Source organism: Plodia interpunctella, chromosome 1, assembly GCF_027563975.2.
Source record: "Plodia interpunctella isolate USDA-ARS_2022_Savannah chromosome 1, ilPloInte3.2, whole genome shotgun sequence".
Taxonomy (NCBI): domain Eukaryota; kingdom Metazoa; phylum Arthropoda; class Insecta; order Lepidoptera; family Pyralidae; genus Plodia; species Plodia interpunctella.
In genome coordinates, this window is record NC_071294.1 from 7,211,003 (window position 1) to 7,238,986 (window position 27,984).

The window sequence follows — 27,984 nt, forward strand, 5'->3', positions numbered from 1 at the left end:
CAGGTGAATGTTAACTTGATATATTATACATAATTATTTATAATATATGCTTTCTTATCGTTTATTTATTGATATATAGTATAAATTTAAGTATTAACGAATAAGTATTATTATATAACGCTTATAACTTACTAAAGCATTTGGAATGGTGTCTAGTTGCGGTGAGGGTTTGGTATTATCAGCGGACGGCAAAGGTTGCGTAGACAAGAACGAGTGTCTCTACTTCCCGTGCCGCAACGGGGGCTCGTGCGTGAACCGTGAGCCCGGCTACCGCTGCCACTGCCCCGAGGGGTTCTGGGGAGAGAACTGCGAACTCGTGCAAGAAGGCCGCACGCTCAAGCTCAGCATGGGCGCGCTCGCCGCCATCCTCGTCTGCCTTCTTATAATCATGAGTGAGCACTTGCCTAACCACGCTTCCCGCGTGTCATAACGCTAGAGCGTTATTATATCCCATCGCACTGTCACATTCGCACTCATCACCATCTATAGTATATGTGTATCTAGCTGTATTAGTTGTATATGTAGTGCATGCTTTCGGGGCTCAGTGCGCGCGGATGTATCCTCGACAGTGAGGTAAAGCGCACAATGTGCAGGTGTCCTGGAGGCTCCAGGCGAGCGGCGGGCACATGCGTCAACGTGAACGAGTGTTTAGAGAACCCGTGCTTAAATGGCGGCACCTGCCTCGACCGAGAGCCTGCGAGAAGATACGACTGCATTTGCGCCTTCGGATACACCGGCCATGACTGCGAGCTCGAACTCCTGGCCTCAGGAGTCATCACACCATCAAGAGATTTCATTATAGCTATCATTGTCTGTTTATTTTTGCTTTTAGGTGAGCACTACCATCCATTTGTTTGCATGCCATTACCACTAAACCAATATCCGACCACGATTTTACAAATACTCATAAATTTTTCATAAACTCATTTTTAGTTCTAGATTTGTGTTCTTTTACATATAATATAATTTTCTTAGTATCTATTTCTTTAAACTTTTGACGTGAAATGTAAATATTATAGTTTTGAAGAGTTTTGAATTACGTAGTTATAAACATCTGTTTACATTTCACTGCGTAATTTTATCCGTAAATAACTCCGGCTGGATATTCACAAATAAATCAGCTTGTTTATTATCTAGAATCTAATAATACGAGTCAACGAATTGAAAATAATTGATTCAGCAGTGTTCTGCGTCTATATTCCAAAATCAACGGCCCTCCGGTCCCTTCCTTTATTAAATATCTATCGGAAATTGAAATGACGGAAAGCCACCCCCAGCTTTAGTTCTATTATTCCTATATTTCTCAATAATATCGTCCACTAGATAAATAACGGAACATAAATTTATGTAACATTCCCAATTTAAAAGTCAAAAGTAGGTACTTACGTTTTACAATAATTTTCTTTGGATTCTTTAATATTTACAACATAAATTCAAATAAATTTTACACAAAGCCCTGCCCATGTTCATTCAAATAAATTTTATACAATGCCTTGTTTATATTCGTATAATCTACTATAGCGGGAAAATATTCAGATGTAGCGCAATTAACTTAAAAGGGGGCAAGTATGATGTTTTGCAATTATTATGATAAAAATGTGACCCCAAGAGATGGATTAAAACTTCAAACTGAACAAGTTGGAAACGAATGTCGAACTGGATTAGCCAGCTCCGACATTCATCTCATTTCAGATTTTCACTTACTTTCAAATGGAAAATCCATGTTATTGTTCCACCAGAGTAGTTTTCTTTATGAAATGTTCAAGGCTGCTTTTCTACTATGTTGTTAAACTGAAGATTCTGCTATTAACTTTCTAAAATTAAGTTACAAAGTAACCTATATGTCAACGGTATAGAAATTTCTAATGTAATTCATGAACTGATGAACTGAAATCTGTTTTGCATTTTTATAAAGGCCTTTTAGCCCTTTCTGTAAATATTACTGGCATAGTTTGACGTGAACATGTTGGACTATGAATAAACGAATATATCATAACTTGTCTATTGTCGAAACGATTTTCTAGGAACCATTAAACAAATCATGAGATAGCTAAGAAAACGTTCAAAGTCAAGACTTACCTACTTAATATATTTTTGAAATACATATTCCAAGGAATAATTTATATGTTTGTAACATACATTCTTTGCGCGTATAGTCTTGGTGCTGGTATTCGTGGTGTACAACCGACGTCGGGAGGCGCATATCAAATACCCTGGGCCTGATGATGACGTACGGGAAAATATCATCAACTATGATGATGAAGGCGGCGGTGAAGACGACATGACAGCCTTCGATATTACGCCTCTGCAGATACCGATAGGAGGACCTTTGCCTGATCACGCGCCCGCTAAACTACCATGTAAGTACCTAGTTACCTTTTTAGAACGTTTTTAGTATCAGTAAATGTTTGTCTAATGAGCTAATAGGAAGTACTTGTAAAATAGGTGAAAATGCTGTATAAGTAAAATCTTATATTGTGAATGCCTACTATTAAGTGGTGTTATAATAAGTTGAAGAAAAACAATCTCTGAGTGTTAGTGTGGACGTGGTTAGTTTGTCATAAATTCGTGAATCTGATGTCTCATTTTCTGATCATAGATTTTTCTTAATAAAATTAAGATGTTAAGATGTACTGTATATATTCTAATCGAACATCCTTTGTGTTCCCACAAAAATGTCATGTAAGTAACATTTTTCACCACGCACGTATGAATTTTAATAGGACAAACAAAGATATCATAGCAACGACAGTTGCTTGAAGCTATCAAAATATTTGCCGTATAAAATGAGTAGATTCATCTCATCACTCGTCAGTGGGTGCGGATTTGAAGACAACAAATAAACAAGCTATACGTTTATCTTGCGCTTCTGAAGACATGAAAATGAAACGTTGATGACCGAGCAACTTTGCCGTTTGTTTTCATTGCCTACTGTTAAAATATCTTTTGTGCAAACAATATGTTATTATCAATACCGTGCTGCAATATATTTTATATGATATACTTTCAGCATAATCATTTGGTTTATGTATTTTCATCAACAATGTTCGATTGTTGTGCGGTTTTCACGTAGATGTATTCATTCAAGCAAGTGAATAAAAGTATCTAAAGACAATCTATTTTGCCAACAGACCCTCTGATTGGTGTGGGTCTCGGCGTGGGTCCAATGGGAGTGGGTGTGGCCCCAGGGGTGGGCGTGCCTCTGCCAGGGGAGACCAACGTGGGCATGTTCATAGAGGAGCACAAGAGACGCGCTGACAGTGATCCCAATGCCCCGCCTTTTGACGACCTGCGCAACTACGCTTATGAGGGCGGCGGCAGCACCGCGGGCTCACTTTCGTCGCTTGCTTCTGGTGAGTAAACCAAAAGATTATTGCAATAAGTAATGTCATTCTGAATATGTCCCGTTTTTTTTTCGTGCAGTCCTAATAAGTTTTATCATTCTGGTATGACTTGTATGAGCTATATGACGATGTCTATAGTTTTCTGTATTTACGGGGTGGTTATTTATCTCTAAAAATTACAATAAGTATGTGTTCTAATGTTTTACAATTTGTATTCTGTTTTGTATAATTTTACACGTGTACAAGATTTTCGAAAATATTTATATATATTACCAATAAATCAACTTCTAACACCAAACAAGTCCTTACTCCTTTTTATTCGTATAATACATTGTTCAATGTATGTGAATGATCTACATGACTACACCTGAAGCGATTACAACATATGTTAACGTCCAGGTATTTTATGAGAAGTCCTTGACTTCCGGCATTGGCGAGATATATCCTGGAGACGTGACTTCGTTTTAAAATTTATGACGGCGACGACGACGCTCTGGAACGATTCATTCACAATGTATGAAGCGAAAAATTGAAGTCCCTCCAGTTTTGTTGAAAATGAATTATTAATATGAAATGTTGTGGCAGGTACCGACGACGAGACACACGAGTACGACTACCTGGGCGCTTGGGGCCCGCGCTTCGACAAGCTAGCCGACCTGTACGGGCCCGACATGGACGAACAGCTGTAGGCTGCCCGCAAACCTAGCGCATCCAGCGCTAATTTAGTCAATTGTCTCCCACTCTTATGCAATATGCCCTGTAAAACTGCTTTCACGGGAGCGACACTCCTCGTTACCCTCGGAGTTTAATTTTGTAAATAACTAGCCAGGCGTGTCACGTGGACGCCTAACACGACTTGTAATTCTTATCAATTTTATACGTCTTTATTTGTAGTAGAAATGTTTAGCTTAAGTACTTGTTTAAGATACCTATTTAATTGCGTCGTTTTTATAAAGTTTGAACGTATATCTTCACCAAATACTTGATATAAGTTTTTATTCGATTTAGCCATAGGTATTACGAGTCAGTATTTTATTGGAAGTTACTGAATTAAGCGGATTTCTGCCGGAGGGCCAGAGGTGAATTAAAATCGTGGGTGTTTGTAGATAGTGTGCTATAAATGTGAATAATTTATACGAGTATTTTGTAAGTCCACAGCTTTACGTGATATCACATAATTGTTGGCCCTTCCGCATAAAATCACTATTACTTACCTAGTATAAAAGAATATGTTATATTTTATAAATAACAATAACGTTAGATAAAGCTGTCCAATTGGACAAGGGAGAATATAATGCTCATTTGAAATGTGAAATGTAAAAGGGGTATGTAAATACAATGGTAATGAAAGGCTACCCCTATTATCCTTAGCCGAAATATGAAACTATTGACATAATTCAAGTCTAAATTGTAAGCGAACTGTACAGTACTTGGTGTTCCTCTCCTAATGTCTCAGTGTAGTTCTAGCAAATTAAGTAGAATAATCTGAAAACGGCTACAGTCTACTCATCTTACTGTAGGTAATGTAATCATTTCAGTTCTCTGTTGATTGTGATCGTGAGTGGTACGAACGGTTGAATTTGAATGTATAAGACTGAGTGGACGTTTTAAAAATTATGAGTTTGTTGAATGTGTATTTTTATGTGCGTGAGCTGATGGGAGGACGTAATATATGTGGTTCGTTGGGACGAGTGCGTCGCAAGTCTCTCGTGACATTGCGTCAACATTAACGGAGGGACTGTGCCAATTTATTAGCATTGTATGACGCAGCTAATGAAGGTAGACTTAACTGTTTGCACTTTATTTATTCGTATGTTTAAAATAAACTTAGTCGCACCTAGGAAAATATCAATAACTTATTAAGAGTGTTGTGCTAGATATTATCCTACCGACATTGACGTGAGATAGTTGATGAAACCTTTAGAAGTCACTAATTTATAAAATTAACTTTTAAGAATTTATAGTAAAATAATTTAATAATATACAGTTTCTGGAAACTGTCTCACATCGATATCGTATTACGATCAGTGTACATTTTAGAATATACTGAATTGCGTTAAAATGACTGATTTTATTATGCGTTTAAAAGCCTAAGATTTTGTAGATTCGGTTATTTAATTATAGACTTCGAATACCTTATCGTAAGGTCACCCACTAGTTTGCACTAAAGACAAATACAATTCAATACATTAATATTAAAGCAATTCTCGTTAATTACTATTCGTGTAAGTAGACATAATCTAGTTAGTCACGGTTTTCATTATCATTTAAGTTTTAATATCATTACACTGCCAGTATCATACCTACATATAGAAGAATTACGATAGTTGGTTCAGTCCGATTTTATATTTCAGTCTTTACAAGGTTTTTTATAGTAAGTTTTTGGACTGTTTTATAACGTGATTTATCCACAACTACTCCGCTCAATAGATTCCAATCTTCCACTGTCAGCTCTGCCACGTCTTGCCGTTGTAAACTCAATGCCTCGGGCGTTCTAAATTGTCGTAAATATAAATTTGTAATTTGTCACACACACATGTTCACTTTTATCATGTGGATCCTGCATGTAAGGTTGACACTTTTATGACAAATAAACCTCCCACGCCAGATGTGTTTTTTATCCAGGCTAAAATTTCGCAACATACCTACTTACATACTAACGAACGAGCAATCTGAACTATAACAAATAACATGAACGTAATTTCTTGAATCAATTCTTATACGTTTCAAGTCTTTTTATTCAAATAAGTAGCGGGAATCGAATCTAGTTATGTTTTCCTTAAAATACTATTGCAAAATGACTGCGATAATTCAAAGGACGTCAGGCAGACTATATTTCAAGTTCTACACTATTATTTTCCAAAACTGGTTTATTGTCCTACCATTTCTAGTTGCATATCGTGGCCAATATGACTTGTTTATGCTTGTATGTTTCACAAAAAACGGTCGCACCACCAGGGCAACAGCTGCAAGCGCTTTTACTCGAGGCACTTTTATGTTCGGATATTAGAACTAGGTTACAAAATAATGAGAAAACAGAATTGACAATGTGTAATGTAAGTTCTTATGAAAACGCGCACGTAGACATCATTCCAGAACGTCTCAAATTGAAGCATACGTTATGTGTTGCTTCCAGCTGATGTTAATTTATCTACTGGAATATCAGTTCCACGTATGTGAGCATTGAGAAATATATAGGTACACATTTCAGTATGCGCAAGTGATCTTTCTGTACTCTCGTTAACTTTAGTTGGGCGAACGAAGCCGTTTCGAGTATTTCGTAAACGGACTAACACACAACTATTGTCTATATTGCGAACAACGAAACACGTCGAGTTTTAATTGTTAAATTGTAAAATCTAGAAACTATCCAAACATAGAATTTTGTCGTTTTACTAACATTTACGTCTGAGGCACTTAAAAACGAACTGCGCACTAAAATTCTACCACTGCGCACTAAAGTCGTTCCATCCCGTGACTCCTGTATTAGGCCATGAAATAGTTATCAAGAAACCAGGCAAACGTCTAGCTAGATTCTAATAATAGCTTCTGAGAAAACAAGATAAGCATGATTTATGTTTGTGATCAAAATACATTTTAATTAATTGATTTAGACATTTTGCAATATCAATGACAATCACAATCGCAAATTTTTTCGAGCAATTTTTAAACCAAGTAACTACCTACGTAAGACTTAATTGCATTTACGGGCTCTCGCTAGATGTATGTCTGTGTATAATAAGTACAAATAAGTATAATTAACTTTGTCGTCGCACATCATCATGGCAGATACTCGTAAATCTTAATAGATTTACGAGAGATCTAAATCCCGCACAGCCTCTGTTTTACCTAATGTCAGTTTGAATAGTCAAGAATAATTTATTCAATTTCAGGAGTTGCAATAGAAATTTTCATAAATGAAGAAATTGTTCATCTTTTCAGACGTAAAGCCAGAATGCGAAACCTCTGAATCCGTTAAAATATTTGCATGCTTAGCTGTGGTAAATGCGACATTTTTACGTAGGTAAGTACCTACTTACTTGTCTACTTTATGTGTTAAATAAGGCAAAATCGCGATGGTATATGAGCAATTCTTCTGTTGGGCGGGTATTATATACTGTTACTGTTCTGCATGATGTGCGCCGACCTCAAAAATATTAACCTAAAGAAAAATGATGTTAAATTTCATTGGTCACAAGAAAATAATTTCCTAAACTAGACAGCAGAGCACAGAACCCAGTACAAATGTAAGATGGTGCGAGAGCACTGCATTACCGCCGGTGCACGTATTTTTTAGACATTATAATTACCTACATTATAGTTATGTTTTGTTTCAACTGTGATTATTTAGTTGTACAACTCTGACGATTACGTAAAAGAACGAATAAAATATGGAAAAATTCTTCTGTTTTATTTCGAAGCCTAAATACATAAATCACCTACAGCTGTTGCATATTGTTAAATGGAGTGTGGATAGGGACCAGGTAAGGGTTGAGGTTATTGAAACAGTAGATGTAAATCGGAAAGTACCTAAGTATTTCGAGAAATTTAATATCTTAGGTAACTAATACGGACTGTCAGTACAGTAATTCTACCTAAACTAACTAGGTTTTTGACGAGTCTTTTTTTTCTTGTGTTATGGCTGCATGAAGTTTAGATAAAACGGCATACCTACCTTGCATTTTTCTGCGCACGTTTTAGTCAACGTCAAAGATGACGGTTTAAACTCTCATAATAATAAATTAAACTACTAAATATTAGTAAAAATAAATTGATACGTTAAATCGTAACTAATATAATATAAATGCGAAAAATTTTTTGGTTGTTACCTTTTCACGCCCTATTTACTCAACCAGTCTTCTTGAAATTTTGCCTACATATAGATTGAGATGTGGAGAAGGAAATAGGCTCTGTTCCTGAGAGGATTTCATATGCGGGCGAAGCCGCAGACAAGAGCTAGTAAACTTATAAATTCCTAAATCAAAAAATCAAATCATTCATTCAGAAATTAGGCCTTCACAGGCACTTTTTCACGTCATTCTAAATTAAATGATATTTTCCAAAGCTACAAACTACTATTGAAATGTGACATTAAGTTAACACACCGACTCGTATAGGTAACTTATTATCCCACAATCACGAACCCCCTCCGTGATCGGGAATTAAAAATAACTTACATTAAAAGGTGCCTTTGAATGTAAAGTTGCAAATTAGCTTTAGTATCATTAAAGTTGAAATGTCTGACTGAGCTCAATTTAATCACAAGGGATATAAAAGGTTGTGGTGACCGATCTTCCTCGTAGTAAAACCCATGGTTAAAACTATTTACAAACATTTCCAACGCCATTTGTTTCGTAAATAGGTATCTTAATAAGATTATGTACGAGGTGGACGATTTCCAGGTTAAGGTTAAGCCCGTTGGTACCAAATTAATTTTGTGAATTTACGACGAATTACTTATTTATGCCAGCGTAATGACATGTTACTGCTTCATGTAAGTAGGTATAGGGGTTCAAACTTTGTTTGAAGCACAAACAATTATTTAAATTGTAGTAAAGACTAGAGTCCATATAAAATTAGTAGCTATTATTTTCAAATTACCTATTACTTAATAACTTTGTAACTCACAAACAAAATTATAGAGATTACGTAGACCATAGGTACACTTCTACTTCATTTCAATAATGTATGAAAACATCGTTGTCTAGATTCACTGAGCAAGAAAAAGTTGGAAAATAAATTTTTAGAAGTTGTCCAGTAATCTAAATGTACGAACAAAGGCGTCCGTAAACTTAATGGCCCATTATATCTCATTTTTAACGCATCAAGAGCAAGATTTTGTTAACTTTATTCCGTCCATTTGGCGTTAATGTAATTTGACAGAGCTGATGTAAAATTAATTTGAGTAAATCACATGTTATTTAATATATCTTCGTTAAATCCAAAAGCCATATTAACGTCTTGTGGGCTGATAAGAGATGACCAAAGTGAACAGAAACTAGTTATATTTATTTGTCATAGAACGTTTAAACACTGTTTTGGCTCTACAAAGCCCCAAAGAAGCGGTGTATTAGTCTAGAGCATCTTTCTCCATGTGCGGGTGCGGTGACCCGGGCGCGTTTGAGGGCGTCGAAAAGCCACTCTCAATTTTTTCACATCAACTGAAGATGGCGCCATGGTTTTGACCTCATACGGGTGCTACGTGAGCAAGAGGCGCTCCTACAAAAGGGCACTAGGGTATTTATTGCACACGCGCGCTACATGGGGTAGAGCTTCCCTGCTTTTATTCGGAAGTGGCATTTATTTCTCTCTGATTCTGTACTGAACTCATCGATGACTATATGTTGTAGTTCTTCTGGAGGTCTTATTACGCAGTTCGGATTAATAAAAATTTGGATTCTATAACACGTGACTATACTTACTTACCCATACATTTTCTATACCTACATATGATTGTAAATAAATCAGTCAAGTTCTATACGCCACATTAGGATGTTTTCTTTTTTAAGCATCTGTCTGTCTTGTTCGACCATCATTATTAGTTATTTTCGAAACTACTAAGGCACAATTGTTAAAATTTTGTAGGAGTAAATCTGTGACCCAAGGTTCTTTATTAAACGGGCGTGACTTCTCGATTTTTTTTTCCTATTTGGACGGTCTTCGACATCCATAATTCAGTTAAAGTTCATATATCTACTCTAACGACACCAAGTAATAGTGTTTGTATAAATACACTTAACAGAACAGTTAGACAAACAAATACAGTTAGATGTCGGAAATATAAGTTTCTAACAATAGAAGCATTAATTTACGCTGGAATACTTTCGAATAGTCAATAGATTAGCCCATGAAAAGCTATGTTCGGTTTTCGTATTTTTAGCTTTGCGTGTTTGTTCACAAATGCAAGCAGTCAAGCGAGAACGACTCAGATGCACAAATGCATATCAAGTTTCACAACTTACTTTATGTACTAACTAGTTTATCAGCAAAACGTTAACTGCATTCTAAAGCTGAACTTTCATTTCTCACTGATCAATTTTATTCACTTTCATTACACAGTTGTGATTTTGTAAATGGCCATACGTAGGTTTCGTGAATTATTTTATGTTTGAACTTACATTTTCAGACTAATTAAAATTAATTGATTAATATTCACTACCTAATTTGTTATCATAATTGGTCGATGGTTCTCCAATGAGGCCACTCAAATTAATACCTACGCCTAAAGCGAAAATACTATTACAGAGGTGCTGCTTAAGATTTCCTCTCTGTTTCCTTTTATTAGAACCAACTGTTTTAATACGTCAACGTCGTAGTCGCACGGCAAAACGGCTAAACGTAAACCTGCATGTGTTTCTTGATGATATCTAAAAAGGTTTCATTAAATCATTGTGCATGAACTTTCCTCTTTGGACAATTATAGGTAGCTTGTAATATTATTTGATATAGGTACCTAAAGTTTATTTAGTTATTAAATTGATGAGCGATACAATAATATTATCTAGTCTCGAAATCCAATACAAATGAAATATATTTAAAATGCAAGTAAATATTATATAACATACATTTTATATATATTTATTTATTTCACAATAATAATATCAAAACTGTATGAGTGTATGAGAGAGTTCGTTGCATACCTAACTTTATGTTATTTCAGGAAGGAACCGCGAAGTTTACATCTAAATCATACTCAAGTTTCGAGACAAGCATCTGAGTCTGAACATGCGACGCGGCGTTCGCAAATGACATCAGCCAGTGATAGTTGCAGTCCTCAGATTAAGTTTATATTGATGTCATTATTTTACAGTCTCATCAGATGCCTTTGGGCGACTTAAATAAAATCTGACACTAGTGTTAGCAATTAATACATTCGGAAATAAATAAAGAAATGAATGTGAGGAATGTAATTATGTATTAGGTATTAAAAAAACTTGATAAGTGAATTTAGTTCTTTGTAAGACTACCTTCTAGCCAATTATAGTTACAGACAATTGTCAATTATGTACTTACCCACGAATGTGTCCTGGAAACATTCCCAGTTTTGAGAGAATGTTCCCGAGAACGGGAATTTGGAAACGGCACATCACTTGTCATGACTTCAATTAGGTAGTTACGTTCTCAAGCGGGCGTGCAAGGCGTGCATTGCACGCGGGCGGCACTTCAAAAGGGGCGGCAAATCGAGTGATTCATCACTTAATATTCAAACTAACGTTTCGCCCGCCTGAATTTCCTAACAATTATTCTAATACATTATTTTTCCAGGACGAAAGCTACTTAAGTATGTCCTTCTACGTACTTTAAACTACTTATAGGTATATATAAGTAGGTATGCAAAATTTCAAGAAGCATTCATACAGCATCATAATCAAAATTAATTACCTAGGTAGTACTCGTATATGTAAATGTTACTTAGGTACTTCTCAAAGAATCAAATACTTACGAGAATTTCATTAACTCTATTGTAAACAATAAAGGAATAAAACTAGTTACCCACTGTTTTACAAAACACCCTAAACAAATTAAAAAAAAATGGAACAAGTCTCTCCATTAATGAATATAGCTAACGCAAGTAAAAAGCGTTTATCAAGCCGTTGCGACCACTCGGTTCGTAGTTTAATTAAATTTTTAATTTATTGTGAAGACGGCCGCATGTGGTGCCGAGCACACAGCTCCGCAATTTGCTGCTATCTGTTGTTTACTTTCTTCATATTACGTAAGTATAATTGCTTATTTATACTTAATTCTACTTTATTATCGTCTGAGCAATTTGCGTAACGTGAATAAGTAAAGTGTTTACGTTTAGTCAAAAAGACAACGCGTTGTTGGTAATATTAGACCTTTTAATAAGTAATAAAATTGAGTTAATCGTAAGAATTTTGAATATACTTAGGATTATGATATTTATACGCATTATGAATTACAAATTCACTTCACATGAGAATAATACATACAAATAATTATCGTACCGAATAATATATAGTAGGTGGTAGGTACCTGAATAAAATGTTAAAACATCGACTATTACTCATACCCACAATATGTAAAATTTTCTTACAGATCTCTGATTTGGAGATTCGGCTAACTCCACCACTAGTTACGACGATTCTTGCCACCAAAGCGGTCCCAGGGGTTAGTGCGCACGTTGGGATTCCAGTTTGGTATTATGACGTCACGATGTGGGGGTTTCTTACCCAGCTGAATATCGCGAGATACTCGGGCGTAAATCGGAAACGGGCGTGAATCCAGCAATGGGTATGTTGGTTTTGGAAAAAATGGCCTCACAGTAGGGAGTTCAGGGAGCCTAATATTTCTTGCGTTTCTACGGTTGTGTCCAGGGTGAGTAAATCCCGTGTCTCGACTTCCACTTGACGTAGAATGGGTTCCACCACCACGCTTGGCACTGGGTGAATCCAAACTGCGTGCGTACCTTCTATTTGGGTCCAGCTTTACGTCATCCATGATGTTGGGCAAAATAGGATGGTCCGCAGTGCTCGGTGCCCTATTTATGTTGTCGTCCTTATACAGCCAAAGGGGTTCGTCATCTGCTGCTCTTATTGCGCGTATTATAACTGGTTTCCTTGGAGGAGGTCGATATGTTGGTAAAATAATTCGTTGGCAAGAAGATTCTGCCATGAGGAATACTCCCAATACGAAAATTAAAAGTTTGAACATTTTATCCTGCTTAGTATTCCACTTGTTACTTTTTTTAAATTGTATCACTTCACCACTGTTGTTAAACTGTACAGCGAATACTCGTTTTCAGTATTATATACCACAGTTTAAGGAAAATAAGGTACTTTACCGCAGAACAGTATCTATCTAAAATCTGGCGGGAACACGGGAAGAACCTGCCGCGCTTCGCAATGTCTTTGTTTACAATAAGTATGCCTGATAGATAAGTTATAGGTACCTACTACTTGATAATATGTATAGTAAACAAAGATATAATATAGTAAGCAAAGCAAAACTTGGTAAGGGATAAAAAATGAATAATACTGCATCTGTACATGCGTATGTCATTTGTAAGTAGATACTTAATAACTATGTATTTGCCACTTCTATTTGTGTATTTCTAACGAATAAAGTCTTTCTTTCTACACAAGTACACTACACTTCATATTTTATAATAATATTTCCTACCTAAGAAAGAATGGAGCTAGGGAGGCCTCTGCCCTGCAGTGGGACACAGTAGATAGATAGGTAAGTAATGTAATTACTAGTGTAGATCAGTCAACGGCACACCGTCATGGTTATAATGTTAAAACTGAGTGACTAGTCCAATTTAGAGGCCTATCAAAATCATTCTTGTACGTATAGTCAACCTTACATCTAGTTACTCAGCATGGACCTCTATGCGGCGGTAAATTTGCAATGAATTTGGGCAAGTCGATGTGCTGTTGACTGTACATAAGTTTTTTACACGTACCTATGCGACTAGCTTCCGTAAGTTTTCAGTAAAATAAGGATAGGCATTTAACTGTAACAAACTAGCAAGTTGGAAATCTAAAAGGCGTCTGCGATATTTTCAACAAAAATATCGCTGTTATTCTTTCCCAGATCTTTCGGTACGTGCCCTCGTACTTGGCGGATAGTTTGATTTAAACATAAAGTTTGTATCTGTCGGACCATGCTGAAGAAAACTTTTACAAGTAAACTCAGCAGCTGCAACTAACAAAAATGTAAGTACCTACTACCAATATAATAATAATGTACCTAACTACTTAACTAGACACTTATACGTATAGATAGATATTTACTCTTATAAGTATGACCCACACTTGACTTATATGACAGACCAACCCGCACTATAGCGCATTTTTATCAATTTCCTTTTCTTACTAGTTTTACAAATTATGCTACACTAGATAATAGTTTTATTGGCCATAGTTGCCACAACGGTGGTCCGTGTAGTAAATTATAACTACATTGTATACGTATTGGAAAACTATAAATACTTTAAAATCCATTTTTGTGTAGCATAATTAAATGAAATTGATCTAGATCCATTTCTGTGCGCTACATGCACAGAAATTGATCTTTGGGAAATAAAGGTACATAAAGAGACAAATTATTCCTCGTTTTCCGCGCTTATAACGTAACCTTCTTTATCGGGGTAAGATGCTCTATATAAGATGGAACGAGATGAAATCAAACGACTCAGTGCAGTTTTGGTTGTTTATTTCTCAGGAAGCAAATGATTCACAGCATTGGTGGGATACAGAGGTCTTACAATACTGGGCCGAAACATTATCTTTCCTGAAGCGTTTGACGATTTCAATTCTTTTTTTAATTAGTAGTACAACAGCTTAGAATACATAAGTACCCAAATATAAAAATGTGGAGAAACAACTTTATAGATAGCTGTAAGATAGTACAATTTATTTAGTAAAGAACTTTTATTTTATCATAAACTACACACCTTACTAAATCACATTTCTAATTATGTCAAAATTATTTATCACATTTATAACATTCTGTACAAAGTAAAAAAATACCTTCATACTTCCACTATTCAAAATAAAATGCATGAAGATGGCAACGATAATTTTAATTTACTATTCTGCTGTATTGTTTTCACTCGGAACTGGTATAATTAGGCACTGGTATAGTTACTCGTTCGCTGAAAATGTACTTTATTAATTTTTGTAAAAGCCACAACGCACTCACATGTCAGGGTGTCAAATCCGCTTCATATCACAATCATAAATACTAAAAAATGATATGCAGTTACCATGCTATTCTTACTTTGACGAGTGGTACCTACAGCGGTCTATGGATAGGCATACTTAAACATACAATATAAGTTATTCTTTCTATGTTTAATCTAAATTCAACTTGTTTTAAATATCATAATAACTTGTTAAGTTATAAATAACACAATAATTACGTTACAAGGACTTACAACCTTCTTAAGGAGTGATGAAATTTATGTAATTTACAATAGTCCTATCTTTATATAAATTTAAAGAAAAACATTTTTTTAACTCTTAAGACAGGAGATGAATTCTCTTCGTGAAGTTTATTGCAAACATTCAGCAAGATTAATCACGTGATATGTTGATAACTAATGTTCCTAAAGATTCAAATTAACCAAGTGTTATATTTGTAATATAAGTACAAGAATAAACAAATATATGTCACTTATTATAAATGCGTTCAAAAGAGAATACATGACCTACTAGGAAGGGATTACATGTACCAATGGATACAATGGCGACGGCAAGTTAGGAACAATCGGCCTCAGCGACAACCCAGCACCCACCCACGCGTGTGACGCATCTGACACGATTATAAAAACATACATTTTAATAATTATGCAAAAACAATTATTACAACCTTTCTAATTTGAACTTTTTCGAAACTGGGACGTTTAAAATGCAAAAATTGTGATTTGTGACCGTGAGAAACAATTGAATATTATTCTATAGGGACACTCAAAATATTACAAAGTAATTTACAAATATACTCAATCTCTAAATATTAACTAATATAAACTGAATATTTACAATAAGGCACGTCATGAGACGTGACCAACCTCTCTTACATATCCGTTATTTACAATGACTATATAAACATTAATTTAAGAGCATTGCGTTTTCGTGAGCTTGATCAAAATAATCCCTTGTTCAATTCATAGAATGGTTTTAATGTGTGAACATACAAACTGTATGTGTTGTCAATTTCTTAAATATTTTTACATTTTGTCAAATAAATACCTAATATCCCTTATTTACCACTGGAGAAACATTCCTGTTTTAAAATCGTTTAGGCTTCATCGACATTCGGTCAATAAAATATATAGATACAAATCTCTGAAGCCCAACCATTAGCTAGCATAGCAATCAGTCTTGGATCAAAGGAAACAATTCAGTACTCTTTTAGTCTAAAATTCGTAATAGTCCGATTTCGACGGTATGTGGTATAATTGTATAAAGGTCGGTTGTGAAAGAAAGAAAGAAACATAGAATTTTAGGGAATTCCAATGAGCATTCCCATGGCAATTGGTGCTCTGGCTATAGGTTAACTCACAATACACCACATATAACTAGTCGAAGATAATAAATATTATATATCAAACAGCAGCAGAGTGAAATATTACGATATTTGATTTTACAACTAATACAACATGAGAAAACAAACATTCGTAATCCATTCATAACATTACCTAAATCTCAATCGTAATCAATATTCCCCTATGATATTTAAGTCAAATGTCGCTTAACTTAACGTTCTCTTTAACATATAGAGATTGAAACTTGTACTAAGGGGTGTACTACACGTTTATCTCAAAAAGCTGCCCTAAGTGAGGCCTTAACACTGGTTTTAGTTTTTTTACGAGACATTTTACATATATTTTAATATTCATCAATCATTTGGTTTTGGTATCAAATGATTGATATAATTTTCTACCAATTAATTAATTCCAATATGGCACATTCGTTAAAATGTAAACCCAGTAATCATAAATTCAAACCTTATAATGGCAATTGAGTCATTTAAAAAAACTAATTTAAAATACATTAGAAATCAATACAAATAATAACAGTAGTCTGGCTAATCCACAAACTCAATGCATTATTGACGTTTTTCGATTTAGTAACTAACTGATCAAAGATGATACATATCAATGTGAATATATTTAATATTAACATAAACATATAAACACATACTTTGGTAGTTACGTTTCGTAATTCCAAATAAAATATTTCAAAAAGGTTGATTCAATAATTTTAAAATATGAATGTATTTCTCTCTGAGCATATCTAAAACATAACAAATGTAGGATTTCTTTACAGATTTCATCATTTTCAGTTTAGAATAGAGATATAATTGTATGAGTTTGTGAAACTATATCCTATGAATTAAACTTTTTTTTTATCATTTTCTTGGAAATAACTTCCTTTAGTTTTTTGCAAAATATGTTACATGACTATTGTATGTGATTGACAAAAAAATATCTTAACTAATCACATTCTATTTTTTTCATGCAGGGGTTTCATAATATTAAAATCTATGAATTGCACATGCTTTACATAATTTCGATAGTATACTTTTCGCCTATAGCTAATTCTGCTGCTGTCATAGTCAAATTAAAATGGAATTCCCTCCAAATTCTTAATACATAACAGCTAGCAGCCATCAAATGTTTAAAATTAACTGCACTTTCAAATCAGGTTAGAAGTTTTATAGCATAAATAAGAATTATCAAATAATAGTCACTGACTAGAATTTACGTCTGTTGTATAAAATAAAATGTTGGCCAAAATAATAATTGCTTATTTTATTTGAAATTTAAGAGGAAAGCAAGAGGCTATTTACGGAAATGCACAGGCGGACATTTTAGTATTTTTTTTACAAACATGATGAGGAAAAACAAATTAATCAGGACCTTCGAACAAAAATTACGTCTATTGATATTTTTAAAATAAAAACACAATTTGACTATGAAATATACCAATATCAATTTTGAACTGCTGTCTACAAAATTATTATTATATTTATTAATACAATCTGCTTTCATTTCCTGTCAACTTAGCTAGGGGATGGCTATATGATCAGGCTCAAATTTGAATCATATGGAATATATTGGAATGTGTGAAACTTAGGAGAATTTAAATTGAAAGTGCAATTACTCTTAAACATAATAAATGAAAAATCATCACTGTAAAAAGTTAGTCCCAAAGCGCACATAATATTAACTTCATAGGTTTATCGTATTCCTTCCGGGCACGGGACCGCCTCGCCGGTACTGGGCCGTGATGGACGACGTCAGGGCCGGCGCTCGGCGCCGGCGGACGGAGCTACTTGTCGACGTCGGGCGGCGCGCCGCCGAAGTCCAGCTGGTAGCCGCCCGCGCGCGTCATCTCCTCCATGCTGGGCTCCTTGCACTCGTGGCCCGCGTGCCCCGCCGCGCCGCAGTTCCAGCACGACAGCTTGGGCGGCGCGTACAGCACCGGCACGAAGCCCGTGAACTGCGGCGCCGGGTACGGCGGCGGCTCGCCGTTGGCGAAGGGCGGCGGCGGCGGGCGGTAGGCGGGCGGCGGGCCGGGGTAGGCGTAGGGCCGCGGATAGGGCACGAAGGGCAGCGGCGGAGGCGCGCGGCGGGGCGGCGCCGGCGTGCCGGGCGGGGAGGAGGCGGCGCTGGAGCCGCTGTCGGAGGAGGAGCGCGCGGGACAGAAGGCGCCGGAGCGCTTGCGCACGCCGTTGAGCTTCTCCAGCGAGCGGTACGCGTGCGCGCCCAGCCGCTCGTCGCCCAGGTGTCTCCGCTGCAGCCGCTCCACGCCTTCCATCTGACGATTAAGAGTGATATTAGAGGCACACAAAATGCATGCATGAAGAGAGTAATTAGTATGAAGGAAGCAAGTGAAATTTGTCAGGATCGGGGTAAGTTGAAATCCCTAGTCTCTACCTACCTATTAGGAAGTAGTGAAATAGTTGAGATAATATTATATATGTATAATATTTACCAGACAAAATAAAAGTACAACATTATGATAATTTCGAACCTAATACCATTGATAAACTCTGTTACAAGAAAGTACACTTATATAAACTCTGTTACAAGAATGGATGTACTTTCTTGTAACAGAGTTTATATAAGTTCAGTTTAGATTTCATACAAGTAAAGAACCATATATCGCGTTTTGTGTAAAATTTGCTTTAGACCTGCTGTCACACCTAGCAGAAGGATATATGCCCCGATTCTAATACTATGTGAATTTCGCAATCTAGCTCTCATACTGTATGTGAAAAAATAAGTTACTTCATTATGACTAACTAGTATCACAAAAATTATCAAAATAAATTGGAGGAAGGGAAATTATGAATAACATTGAGCTAGATTGGAATTTTTTTACTCTTTGCGACTAATAGAACATGTGCTGTTTGTCACACCTACTTTAATCAGTCTGCCCGGCTGTCCCTCGAAAAATAAAAATAATTCCAATTAAGCTTTATTCAAAATACATATTTGACAGAGTGTTAACTTTATTATCAGTTTAGCTACCGTTTTGTTGGTCAAACAGCTCGTATTACCAAATAGTACACGTCGGCAAAGTGAGTCATAAATGTCACCTGTTGTCACCCCACCTGTGTTGGCTACCTGGCTATAAACGAACGTGCGAACGCTGTAATGATTCAACATTAGGTCTGGTGCAGTGCGGAGTGGTCGTGCTCTTTTGTGATTACAAGTGACGGTGTACTGTACATGGTTATGTTGGTTTGTTCGTATTTTTCTGTCATTATAAGTCAAGTACCTCGGCAAGAGCTAATGTTTCGAAGTGTAGCGCTAGTCCCTGGTCGTGCGGAGGGATGGGTGGTGGCGGCGAGCGGTCGCGCGACAGTCGCCGGCGACTGCGAGGCGACGCTGCGCGACTGTCGCCCGGCGACACCAGTGGCGACGACGGCGCCCCAACCACTGGCGGGTTGCCGCCTGCAGCTGCTCCCGCGCCCACTGGGTAATTTAACACCTGAAAAATTGACAATTCACTTATTTAATTTAATATAAAACAAAGAAACACACACTTTAAAAATTATAACACATTGGTGCTAAAGCTATGAATATCTTCACACTTGGCTAAATACTTTATCAAAACCTAGTACCATATGCTTTTGATCAGTCAGATTGATCACACGGGCATGTAAAATACCATTTGTAAATTGGAAACACCATACCTATTAAATATATAATAGCAAAATTGACCAGTGTGGCTGTATGAGAGTAAGTTATGTCCCATTAACACATTGTTTGTGTTACATTGTTGGCACAAAAATTGTTGTTTTAAAGCATTATAATATTATTGACATATAAAAGATTATATTATTATAATATTATTGACATGTCTGTGGTATCGGTCATACCTATTCATCCTAAGCTATGTAAATAATGGCAAAAAGCTTAAAGACAGCAGTAATCAAAATTATTGCTTCAATTGGATCATGTTTTAGAAAAGAATTCATTGATATGAATGGTTGTCATGAGCAACATATAAAAATACACATACCTCTAAAGGTTGTGGTACTATAATGTTTCCTGGCCAAGCATGTTGTCCCATATATTCTCCCAAATTGTATTGAGGCATGGGCAAACCCGGTGGTGGATGTGTCACTTCCCCAAGCAGGGGCACAACACCTCCTGCACCAGTTAAAACTGGTGGGGAACTTAGTTCAGGCACTGAATCTGTACTCGGAGGCTGAAACATTCATTAAAAATATATATCGCTTGTTTTATAAAATTATAACAAAAATGATAATTAAGCTTTAATGATAAAAGCACACATTAAAAATGTAATGTCGCCCAAAATATTTTTTTCTTACCCAAATACATTTTTAAAGATGTAGGTTCTCTTATTGTAACTAAAATAAAAACAATTATTATAGATCTGGTGGAATGCAACCCTGCATGACAACTAAATTATATCTTCATTTTCAAATTTCAATTGATAACTTTTCACCAAAACAATAGAAGAAATTTTGCAGCATGCCAGCATTATTGATATAATATATTTTAGAGAAAGCATGATCACTTTGTCAGTTTTATTTCTAAAGTCATTTTGAGATGAAAAGTTTACACCCATTTTTTTTTGTTCAAGTATTATAATCTTGACAAAAATAACAAGTAGTCTTAAAATTTCATTTTAAGTTGAATTTATTTGTTAAATAAAGCACCATTGCCACATGTTCCTTCATTTTTTGTTGCTCTATTCTTTATGCTCGCTTAGCTATTTTTAGAGTTACTAGTTATTTTAAATCTTTCCTGTTATAATATAAGGCTACTTTTTTATTGTGTAATTTGCAACAATGTTGACTTTAAGAATTATGTTTTACTAGCATTAGCCTGCAAGGTTGCCTGTGCAGTTTTTCCAGTGAGACCATTTTTATGGAATAAAAGGTAGTATAAGTCCTTCTTCATACTCCCACTAACAATATATATTTATATGTATGTAAAATTTCAAGATGACTGGTTAAGTAGATAAAACATCAAGAGTTAAAACAAACAAATTCACTCTTGCATTTATAATATTAGTTGAGATTCTATGCAAATTAGATTAAAAATAATTTTAACTTATTTTATTTTTAATAGAAAGATAATTGTGGATATAGTTGTACAAAAACATACAGAGCTACATTTAGTTAATAATCACCAAGACAAAGTGAAAATGGATAATGTTATTTAAAAATAAAATGAAACCCTATGAATTTGTGAGTCCACTTGAATCTGTGTGAATCTGTTCAATTATTAAAAGGAAATGTTGATGGATGTATGTATTACATTGAATAATTATGACAATGAGACTGACCTGCACCCCGGGTGTTTTGACAAACATGATACCTGGCGGAGGCCCCAAGCCCGACAAGCTGGGTGGTGGGACAGACATATTAGGGGTGACACTAGGTTGGGTATGGCATACACTCACTGGTGCTACGTTTATATGTTCTGGTTGTTCTTGAAATTGTATTCTCTGGTCTTCCAATTTCAATTTCTCTAATATCTCACCAAAATGTGACTTTTGATCAAAGGTAAATGCTGGATGATGTAAAGCCATTGTGTATAGGAGTAGAATTTCCTCCAAAAGATCACCGTAAAGACCCTTTAAAAGGCCACTTTGCTCTAAGCTAACCATGGCATTGTACAGCGTTGTGGCGCACGCAAAGTTGCACGAGCGTAACAACGACACATACAAAGCCATTTTTCGTCGCGTTCTTGGGTCTGTGTTGGCGCCACCGATATCTGCAGCCAGGTCTGTAGGGTTATTGGCTCTGAGTTCGGCACCACGCAACTCCTGAAAATCCCGCTTACCGAGCTCTTCTAGGTATGTGCCAATAAAGCGCAATTCGAATGGTAAGCACATATTTAACAATGTACACATTGCGTCTATGCGTTTATAGCTTTCCAATTCTTTAAACCATGATACCACGTCCTCTTTGCAAACCATTTCCAGAACACATTGAAATTTTATGTAAAGAATCAACCGGTCCCCTGCAGCCGTAGCGCTCCCGTAGCTTATGATGTTTGGCACAAACGTTTTTTGTGATATTTTATTGGTCGTAATCCAAAAATATTCGACTGTAACATTAGTGATTTTATGCTTTTTATCTGATTTCCCAAGTACAAGTGTATTGGTTAAGCAACTATAGACACGGGCACAGGCAATGGCAATGCTAGTATTTTTGTCTTGTTTTTTGTCTATGGTATTGTTGTGGCGAAAGAATAATCTGTTCGACGACATAGATAATAGGGAGTATTACTGCACATTTATGCCGCTAGAGTACAACGCTGATTCTTAGGTACACAAAAGCTTTGCAGCCTTTTGCTATGTCGATTAAAACGTTTATTTTAGAGTACTTTATTAATCCTTTCATTATGTAAGTATTCGTTTGTGAAAATATACAATAATGTAGCATATTCGGATGCCGCAATATTGGAAAAAAAATCGTTTTCCATAAGATAAAAAAACGATAGGATACGCCTCACGTTGTAAAATTTTCGAGCCATTAAACGGTCGAAAAGAAGCTCGGAACACTTCACACGTAAAGACTTATTAAAATATGGACTTCATACAGGTAAGGTCAGGTCTCCAGTCAAAATCAAGTTTATATCAGTTTATGATCACAGTTGATCAAATAATGCAGAACATAACCTAATAACCTAAAATAGTGTTATTATTTTCAGGATAATCCACTAAATCCTTATTTTTTCCTTTAAACTCGCACCACGATTGCGTAGAAGGTATTTTTGGTCGTAAATCTACAACAATATTGAAAATTGGCGCTTATTGCCATCATTGGCAATGTTTGTGTACCTTAGTTGTACCAGTAGCGCCATCTGCGCTGAGTTTTGGGTAATATTCTGAAACGATTCGGAATAAACGTTCTGAACAATTTTACAAAATTGTATACAATTAAATGACGTTTCTGTAAAAACAATTTCTAAAACCACAACAAACAATAAATGCATAATTAACTTTATAACTTTTAACAAGCATCTTTCTGCTTTAAATTATACAACATTCATTTTGAACACAGTTTTAATTAGCTTCAATTCAATGAAAATCTAAAAATTTATTATTTGGAAATATTTGGCGACCTCGGTGGCGCAGTGGTAAGGTTCTTGCCACTGAACCGAGAGGTCCCGGGTTCGATCCCCGGTCGGGTCATGATGGAAAATGATCTTTTTCTGATTGGCCCGGGTCTTGGATGTTTATCTATATATGTATTTGTTATAAAATATAGTATCGGTTGAGTTAGTATCCCATAACACAAGTCTCGAACTTACTTTGGGGCTAGCTCAATCTGTGTGATTTGTCCTAATATATATATATATATATATATATATATATATATATATATACTAAAAAAAAAAAAAAATTATGCTAAAGTTTGGAACGCGCTCAGTTACAATGCAATTTTTTGACATTATAATGACAGACATGACATTTCAATTTCAGTTCATGATCGTGGTTGATTTCGTTACAACAAAATTGGGTTTTCATTAATAAAGTGGCCAGAAAAAATTACAAAAATGGCACCAGTTGAACAAGATGTTGAAATGAAAAATGTGGAAAGCCCAGCTGCCGCTAGCGATGTGGAAACAGGCGAGGTGAAGAAAGACGCTGATGTGCTAAGCGTCCAGGATTTGAGGGAACATGTAAGACAAATTGACAAAGCGGTGACTTCAAAGGAACCGAGGTTTGCAATGAGAGTACTGAGATCTCTTCCCAGTACTCGAAGGAAATTGAATGGCAACGTTTTACGTGCTATTATAAATCAATTGTATCCATCTAGCCCTGACAAAGAAGGATTGCTCTCGTTTGTTGAAAGTCCATTGCCTGGAGCTGTAGAGATTGAACCCCCTCGATCTAGAAGTGCTCCGAAGACACCTGCTCCAGAAGTTGATGTTTACATTCATTTGTTGGTGCTGCTACGACTTCTCGACACAAATAGACTTGAAGATGCAACTGAATGTTCTCAGCAGCTAATGAATAAAATAACATCCCAGAATCGGCGAACACTTGATTTAATTGCAGCCAAGTGTTATTTTTATCATTCAAGAGTATTTGAGCTCACTAACAAGCTAGATCTTATCAGAGGTTTACTACATGCTCGTCTGCGCACATCCACACTACGAAATGATTATGAAGGGCAAGCAGTGCTCATAAACTGCCTCTTACGGAACTACTTGCATTACTCTCTATATGATCAGGCTGATAAATTGGTGAGCAAGTCTGTTTTCCCTGAAAATGCAAGTAATAATGAATGGGCAAGATTTTTGTATTACTTGGGTAGGATAAAAGCAGCTCGTTTAGAATACAGTGATGCACACAAGCATTTAGTGCAGGCACTAAGGAAGGCACCCCAGACTGCTGCAGTTGGATTCCGCCAGACTGTGCAAAAATTGGCTATTGTTGTGGAGTTACTTTTGGGAGATATACCTGAAAGAGTTATATTCCGTCAAGCACCATTGAGGAAAGCTTTAGCTCCATATTTCCAACTTACTCAAGCTGTTAGGCTGGGAAATTTACAAAGGTTTGGTGAAGTACTTGAGAACTATGGTCCTCAGTTTCGCAATGATCATACCTTCACTCTGATTCTCCGACTCAGACAAAATGTCATCAAGACAGCTATTCGTTCTATTGGCCTATCTTATTCCCGTATCTCACCCAAGGACATTGCTAGAAAGCTTGGTTTAGACTCTGCAGAAGATGCTGAATTCATTGTAGCTAAAGCAATTAGAGATGGTGTTATTGAGGCTACCCTAGACCCAGAAAAGGGATACATGAGTAACAAGGAAAGCTCTGATATTTACTGCACCCGAGAGCCTCAGTTGGCATTCCATCAGCGTATATCTTTCTGTTTGGATCTCCATAATCAGAGTGTGAAGGCTATGAGATACCCACCTAAGTCTTACGGTAAAGAGTTGGAGAGTGCAGAGGAACGCCGTGAAAGAGAACAACAGGACTTGGAACTTGCTAAGGAAATGGCAGAGGAGGATGATGATGGTTTCCCATAAATATTTGTATGCTTTATTATTATTCAATGTTTGTGTATTAGTGTTTGAAAATACTTACATTATACTTAAAATAAATTACTATATAACATGTAATAATTTTATTTCTATACTATTATAGTACTTGTATTACAATGGCATAAAATAACAGCGATGGAAACTTGATACTTAATATATTAAATATTCTAGTCAGATCTTCTCAATATAACCTCATCGTCATTTTTGAATGAACAACTCTGTACTATACATTTTTCTCATCGATGTAGAAAGTACGGAAAGTAGATACAATAAACATTTATTGATTATCAAAAAACTTGAGTCCAAAAAGGTTCATATTCTTCATAAGAGTTGTGAAGGATGCTTGATCTGGCGACCAAAATGATTTTTATTTTTTTTTTCTTAACAGTAGCGACGCCCTCACCAAGCCAAGCAAGTTTGATTTATGAGTATACTTGTATACAAGGAACACAAACATTTATTCGCTTAAAATGTGGTACAAATTGCCGTAATACCAATACTTGTAAGTTTCCATAGTAACAAATATTGTTGTTTGTGAGGAAATGTCATTCGTTGTTAATAATCTCGTAAATATATAAACTACAATATGGTTGAATTTACACCTGGTACGATTGAGAAGTTAGTAGAACTACTGCGTCCTCCTGAACCGGAAGTATTGCAAGGGGAAGACTTAGCGCCATCAGGTGAGCAAAGTACTTAGTCTACACGGTTGTTTAAGGTTTATAATCTTCCAGGAAAATTCATTGAAGTCTTGTGATGTTAAGGCATTAAATGGCTATTAGAGGCAAGGAAGAATCAAGGCAACACATCAAGTTTACAAGTTTCATTTGCCCAAGAGAACACTCTTGGGCAAAGTCAAGCGTAGAAATTAGTATAAAATTGCTCTGTTTATATTCAAAGGCGTTTTAAATTTGATGAGTGAGTCATGCATGAATTATATTTGCTATACGTACCTAGTACTCTATATAAACCTACTGTGCTATTGCAATGACACTTGCGTTTTTATTATTCTTAAATGTTGTTAAGTATATAGGTATAGGTAAATCATAGATCAATAAAAAGGAAAGTATACTACCTACCAAACGACAGTTGTCTTAGTATGTAGTTAAGGTTACTTACGTTTTTAATAATTATTGTAATATAAGTTACTAGATACATAAATTATAATCATTATTAAAATTTTAATTCAATTTTTAAAATATATACTTAATAATTTAAATTTTTTCTTCATAAAATTAGCTTACGAGATATCATCAACCAGGAATAAAGTTCCGCCGTCTGAAGAAAAGAAGGTTCCCAAGAATATCGAGGAGTTTGAAGAGCAGGAGGCTGCGGAAGCCGAGTCTCTTGGCCAAGTCGGCACAGGAATAAGTGGACGAAAATTGCCAGAGTACACCATGAACTATCAACAGGCGGTGACGGCAGAAGATGTCTTTCTTCAGGTTACCTTTAATTTGTTTTGTCTTAGCTATTTTAGTAAAAGTTACTTAATATTTTTGGTCTGAAGTAGAATGAAATTTATTTACCTACCTATATACGTACGTATTTGTCACTGTGATGGCGCTGGCGGCTGAGCGTCATCTATACGTTATTTAAACTATACGTGGGCTATGTCTGTACATAGGAGATATTAAAGATATGGGATTAATAGAAGCCAAAACTATTTTTTTAGACATTTTCGCGTATCACGCAATAACAGCTGTATTTAATTTGATGAGGTTTTCACAGTTGTATATCAGAAAAAAATTCAGATTACTCTACTTGCTATATTTCCGTTTTTTGCAATTGCAGATCGGCCCAAAAACACCTATGTCGGCAAGTTGTGAGAACTTGATAGTGAGAATCAAGATGCCCGGAGACAAGAAAGAAAATGTGGATCTTTCTGTGGATACCACTAGCGTCTCTGTGGACTCCTCCCGATACTCTTTGAAGCTGCCACTACCTCACGCCATAAACCCTGATCAGTCGAAAGCCAACTGGGACACGGCCGAAGAAATGTTAGTCTTAACTTTGAAGTTAGACAGAGAATTTGATTTTGTTAATTTCTAAAATAGAAGTGTCCACACTATTGCCTAATTTATTGAAACCTACCCACGGCAATTTAGGTACCAAAAATGTCCATGTCGCAGTCATCTGATTAAATCAGCCATTTAATTGGAAGGCTTTATGGTAATGACTTCTTAAAAGTTGTTACAAAATTTTAGTCTTTTATGAGGGTTATTATTTAGGGTTAGTTTGTTTTTATAATTTAATACTTTTTGAAAATGGACTTTCCAATCAACTTTAATGATCCAGCTGCATTGTTACAGCCTATGATTTATAATACCTACATAATGATCCTAAATAATATCTAGGTGGGTACCTATTTTATCTAGACTTTACATATTTTTTACAATTCTCTGACCTTATCAAATATCCTATTCCAATGCAGAGGCCCGATTCTCATGCAATCGAAGTTCATATCATCTATTTTCTCATTTTTTTTTCGAAAGTTTCAAGCAAATTGACAATGGGAAAATCGATCGACTAATGCAATGAATTAAACTCTTCCAATTGAGATTTTTCGTAAGTCAACCGAACAAGAAACCGTGTTAAAACTTCTAAAAAAATTTG

At 35.8% G+C, this 27,984-nt stretch overlaps 5 protein-coding genes across 17 annotated transcripts in view; 3 read left to right on the forward strand and 2 right to left on the reverse strand.

Annotated features, from left to right (window-relative positions):
- The window catches only part of CadN (Cadherin-N), a 275,837-nt gene extending 268,092 nt beyond the window's left edge, over positions 1-7,745 (forward strand). For 9 of the 12 annotated variants that reach the window (XM_053744061.2, XM_053744223.2, XM_053743981.2 and 6 more), the window contains 4 exons: positions 594-832; positions 2,157-2,360; positions 3,132-3,353; positions 3,930-7,745. In XM_053744061.2, coding sequence (XP_053600036.1) covers positions 594-832; positions 2,157-2,360; positions 3,132-3,353; positions 3,930-4,033 — 769 coding nt within the window. In that variant the 3' untranslated portion in view covers positions 4,034-7,745. Of the gene's footprint in view, positions 1-156; positions 393-593; positions 833-2,156; positions 2,361-3,131; positions 3,354-3,929 lie in introns of all 12 variants that reach the window. The other 3 variants (XM_053744134.2, XM_053744305.2, XM_053744768.2) reach the window with 1 other exon arrangement.
- A 4,421-nt stretch (positions 7,746-12,166) lies between these two features.
- On the reverse strand, positions 12,167-13,119 carry LOC128669761 (lebocin-4-like). Its single transcript, XM_053744885.2, has one exon. The coding sequence runs from the start codon at positions 13,017-13,019 to the stop codon at positions 12,438-12,440; it is 582 nt and encodes a 193-aa protein (XP_053600860.1). The 5' UTR covers positions 13,020-13,119; the 3' UTR covers positions 12,167-12,437.
- A 1,389-nt stretch (positions 13,120-14,508) lies between these two features.
- LOC128670464 (uncharacterized protein) lies at positions 14,509-22,515 on the reverse strand. 2 transcript variants are annotated; one of them, XM_053746130.2, is made up of 4 exons: positions 21,764-22,515; positions 20,351-20,539; positions 19,604-19,816; positions 14,509-18,637 (listed from the first exon to the last, which is right to left on the reverse strand). In XM_053746130.2, exons 1-4 carry the CDS (start codon positions 22,280-22,282, stop codon positions 18,149-18,151), a joined length of 1,410 nt encoding a protein of 469 aa, XP_053602105.1. In that variant the 5' UTR covers positions 22,283-22,515; the 3' UTR covers positions 14,509-18,148. The 2 variants fall into 2 exon arrangements, with proteins under 2 accessions (XP_053602105.1, XP_053602095.1); XM_053746120.2 differs by having other exon boundaries at positions 21,647-22,514.
- Positions 22,516-23,766: 1,251 nt separating this feature from the next.
- Rpn3 (Regulatory particle non-ATPase 3) lies at positions 23,767-25,449 on the forward strand. The gene has a single exon (XM_053748113.2). The coding sequence runs from the start codon at positions 23,869-23,871 to the stop codon at positions 25,354-25,356; it is 1,488 nt and encodes a 495-aa protein (XP_053604088.1). The 5' UTR covers positions 23,767-23,868; the 3' UTR covers positions 25,357-25,449.
- Positions 25,450-25,780: 331 nt separating this feature from the next.
- On the forward strand, positions 25,781-27,439 carry Dnaaf6 (Dynein axonemal assembly factor 6). The gene is made up of 3 exons (XM_053748129.2): positions 25,781-26,054; positions 26,611-26,813; positions 27,163-27,439. The coding sequence occupies exons 1-3, from the start codon at positions 25,958-25,960 to the stop codon at positions 27,418-27,420; spliced, it is 558 nt and encodes a 185-aa protein (XP_053604104.1). The 5' UTR covers positions 25,781-25,957; the 3' UTR covers positions 27,421-27,439.
- Positions 27,440-27,984: the final 545 nt, after the last annotated feature.

Bases quoted from the DNA above. Each gene is read 5' to 3' on its own strand.
- LOC128669761 (XM_053744885.2), bottom strand. From the start codon at position 13,019: ATGTTCAAACTTTTAATTTTCGTATTGGGAGTATTCCTCATGGCAGAA.
- LOC128670464 (XM_053746120.2), bottom strand. From the start codon at position 22,282: ATGGTTTGCAAAGAGGACGTGGTATCATGGTTTAAAGAATTGGAAAGC. The intron at 19,817-20,350 runs GTATGTGTATTT...TCAATTTTTCAG, and splicing joins TAGTACCACAACCTTTAGAG to GTGTTAAATTACCCAGTGGG. The intron at 18,638-19,603 runs GTACTTGACTTA...CTTAATCGTCAG, and splicing joins AAACATTAGCTCTTGCCGAG to ATGGAAGGCGTGGAGCGGCT.
- Rpn3 (XM_053748113.2), top strand. From the start codon at position 23,869: ATGGCACCAGTTGAACAAGATGTTGAAATGAAAAATGTGGAAAGCCCA.
- Dnaaf6 (XM_053748129.2), top strand. From the start codon at position 25,958: ATGGTTGAATTTACACCTGGTACGATTGAGAAGTTAGTAGAACTACTG. The intron at 26,055-26,610 runs GTGAGCAAAGTA...TCATAAAATTAG, and splicing joins GGAAGACTTAGCGCCATCAG to CTTACGAGATATCATCAACC. The intron at 26,814-27,162 runs GTTACCTTTAAT...TTGCAATTGCAG, and splicing joins CAGAAGATGTCTTTCTTCAG to ATCGGCCCAAAAACACCTAT.